At 31.3% G+C, this 4,061-nt stretch overlaps 1 protein-coding gene across 39 annotated transcripts in view; it reads right to left on the minus strand.

Moving 5' to 3' along the window:
- The window catches only part of LOC105448494 (nuclear factor 1 X-type), a 108,526-nt gene that overhangs the window by 6,629 nt on the left and 97,836 nt on the right, over window positions 1-4,061 (minus strand). For all 39 annotated transcript variants that reach the window (XM_011687125.1, XM_011687089.1, XM_011687126.1 and 36 more), the window contains one exon: window positions 389-576. In XM_011687125.1, coding sequence (XP_011685427.1) covers window positions 389-576 — 188 coding nt within the window. The remainder of the gene's footprint in view (window positions 1-388; window positions 577-4,061) is intronic.

Below are 4,061 nucleotides of genomic sequence, written 5' to 3' on the forward strand. Positions count from 1 at the left end.
AAATCGGAAATCTGACAAGGCAAAACTTCGAGATAAAGCTAGCGGTAGCGCTTCGACAGTGCCAGTGCCGTATACTCACAAGTCATCACCCGACTTTTATATACTTGGCGTCGCGCCGCTACCGCAGCGCTTGATTTTATATTTGTCATTTATAAAGTTTGCAAAGCATCTCGATGCATCTCGATCCTAAATCAGGTATGTCCCAAACTTAAAAAGAATAGATGCTATAACTCTGTTCAGTGGCTGAACAAAGTGCTACAATCATTCGTCTATCTTTTTTGTTTTCTCTCTTGACTCAACGAAATAATAGGGAGGTGGAAACGTTCAACTCGCGAGTTAAGTTTTTGACAGGTCTGTCCTAAATGTTTAGTATCATTCGCTATGTTACCTGAGACAGTTGCTGGGTGTTCTCGGCTTCTTGGCAGACAAACGTCACAAAATCCGAAAGAGTATCATGTCCGTTCTCAGGATACTTTACCACTCCAGTAGATCCAGGGTGATCTGGCTGATAATAAGCGAGTCCAGGCATGCCTTGACCGGAGCCACCGGTTAGTCCTTCATGAGGCGAATGCAATCCTGAAACACATTTAGTCTGATTATCTGATCTGATTAATGATATCAATAACGGTATCAATCACGAAACCACCCCCTTAACTTAACGGTTCTTTCCTTACCTTCGCGAAGATAAGAACATTATTTTACTTAATTTTTGTCTTTCTCTCTTTTCTTTACATTTTTTTGGGTCAAAATTGGATAAAACATTTACGTTATGCGATCTATTTACATCTTATCTTAAAATATAATATATAAGACATTCGATCACTGTTCGAATACGCGAAAAGGTATATTTCTTTCGAATTACGAACCATTAATTGAATATCCACCTATCGCCAAAAGGCAAAATTATTTCATCCAATTCATTTGATGCAAATTTTATCTAAAATTATCGCGTTTATTATTATTTTTTTATTATTTTTATTGTCATCGATGTGTAACTGAACAATTGATTATTGTACAAATTATTTGTGTTCAACCTAGCTACACTTAATGTACACTTAATGTACATTAATTTTTTATTATAATAATAAATGACATTCAATTATGCTTCAATTATGCTATACATGTTCATATCATGAAATTGAAATAAATCATATGTAAATTACACATATAAAGAGGTAGAGAGAATCGTAGAGATAGCGTTGAGCTAACAAGACTAAAATGCTAGATTAAATCTCTTTCCGTACTGTTTCTCCTTACACTGTAGCTTAGCCCAATTTCATAACTAACATACGCAAAAATATACAAGTAAATAAATACATAGATAGTTAGATAAAGATAAAAAAAGTCGTTGTTACCATGAGCTTGTTAGGGGGTGGTTTTAGTGACGCATACAGAATACCGATCAAATTCTGATACTTATGTCGTTAGTACAAATTATATTCCAAAACTGTCGTAGCTTCTTTCAGTCGCGGATTCTTCGATGAATTTTGAATAATTTCTCTGAAAAAAATTTTACAAAAATCTTTATTGATACTACTTTTAACTCTAAAATTAAAGAAAAGTTTTACTGTTAAATTCCTACAATTCTCATCAATCGATTTAACAATCAAATACTTCAAAGATTCAATCGAAGAATTTATAGTTGAAAGAAAATACGATAATACTGGAACACTGTACATAAATATATATACATATATGTATATATAAATATATATTTATTTATTTATTTATGTACAGTGACGTACATACATACACATATACATATGCATTAGATGATGCATTCCAAGCGTGAGAGACCAAATGGATGAAATGTACATTTATAAAGACACATGTATTTAATACAATGTAAGTCTAAATATATTACAATACAATAGTTACAGTTAATTAATTAATTAATTAATTAAGTTAGTTGGCTTTGTTATCGTCGCGATGATTCGTATCAAGTTCAGTATAATATTTTATGTAAAATAATATAAACAAGTAATTCTCTTGTTTAGAAAAGAAAACTACAAATATTAGATCATCAATTAGATCTCTTAATCGTGGTACAACTATCATGTGCTATTAATGCTATTAATGTTATTAATTTTGTGTATACGATAAGAGATAAGATTTTAATGCAATATTGAAATAATTCTTATATATATACACACACACACACACACACACACACATATATATATATATATATATATGTATATATGTATGTATGTATTCTATATATACGGTTAGATATAGTGTAAGTAGTATAAACTTTTTGATAGCGCAAGTTATTTATTTTGTGCACGGCGTAGATAATACGTGTATGCATAATACGTGAAAAGAAATATATACATATACGTATGTAAGTGTGTGTAGATGGACACACCAAGTGCAACAATATAGTGCAAACATCAAACAAACAACAAGATAACAACGACTAAACAACACATCAAAAACATCAACTTAACAACACATCAACATCAATACAATGATTAGAGTATATATATATATATATATATATTTATATATATTTATAGACATATTAAATAACAACACCAACATCGCAACGATAATAGTGTAGATAGTATCGTACGGAAAAGGCATAAACTTTTATCAATATATTTCACTCGAATCAAATGTTGATCAATCAAGTAAGTCAATTAATCCATCCAGCATACGACATATCCAGAGCATTGTGATAGTGAATAACATAGAAATAATATTGAGTGTGTAAAATAAAACTAAATTATATTGTGCGCACTCAGACAGCAGCCTTGATCGTAGCTCGACCGATCGATTGTTACAATTCTATTTCAATCTCAAAAACATAATTAATAAAATAAGTCGCACGTATTTCTTAAATTTCTGAATAAATGAAATTTCTATCTGAAAGGCCATCTTCGCTATTAAATATTAACGCAAAATATGTCTCTCCCAAAGATCTCTTGAACTTCGCTTTTACTTTCTTTGTACGTTTGTATTAAAATAAATAAATTAAAAACATTAATTCCAATACAATATTATTTTTCAATTTTTGTATTCCTTAACAATTAATATAATATTTTTAAAAAATAATAAAAGAAATAAAAAATCTAATTATCAATTTTTTGTCATCGTTTGTTTCCACGTTATTAAATAAAGATCGCGATAAATTATATTATATTATATCATTAATCATCTAGAATAAGATCTATTTTAATTAATTTTGAATATTAAAATATTAATTAATATTGTATTAATTCTGAAAATTATAAAGTTTTTTTGATCGCCGAGCCGCGTCAAGACTGTATCGTTAAATTTATTATATGAATGGGTGAATATAACGGGGTTGTCTAAACAAAGACAAAAGAACAATTCAACAAACAGATCGCCAACAGACAGACAGACAGACAGACAGACAGCAACAACTAGCTTGCTAGATAGACCGTACTACGCATTTAGCAAGAAAGGCCGTCCGTCTGTTTATCTACTCGTTTCCAATCACTATATCTGCCTCATTCCTACATAATACAGATGACACTTCCAAATATGTTGAAAAAAGGTTTTAGCTAAAGAATGTAAAGACGAAACAATTATTTTTATCTTTAAGAAGTAGTATATTTACTAACTCGAGTAAGGCAGCCGTTAACAGGCAGATGGATCAGACGGACAGGCTAAGAACTCTATGTGTATATATATATATATATATATATATATATATATATATGTAAAACAAATGCTATGTGTTATATACACGTATGTATATGTACATGTATGTGTACACACACACATACATATATATATATTATATACAGGGTGTCTCAGAATAGGTGTATGACCGCTCATGGGTAGATAGAATGGACTAAGCTGAATCGAAAAGTCCTCTACCATTTTGCAAAATTCGCAATATTTAACGAGGTATTAATTTTTGAATATCGCCGAATGAGCGAGTATCCGTTCGGCGAGTCCGCCAATTCTAGCGCACCACCGTCCATGAGCCGCTCGAACGCACAGCCATTTTCGCTGTAAACAATTCCCCGCTCGCCGCGTGTCTCGGCTCTCGCGCTAAGCAACTGCGCTCGATGGACGATCGCGCGCTA

This window comes from Wasmannia auropunctata, unplaced genomic scaffold, assembly GCF_000956235.1.
Source record: "Wasmannia auropunctata unplaced genomic scaffold, wasmannia.A_1.0 LD336085.1, whole genome shotgun sequence".
NCBI classification, from domain to species: Eukaryota; Metazoa; Arthropoda; class Insecta; order Hymenoptera; family Formicidae; genus Wasmannia; species Wasmannia auropunctata.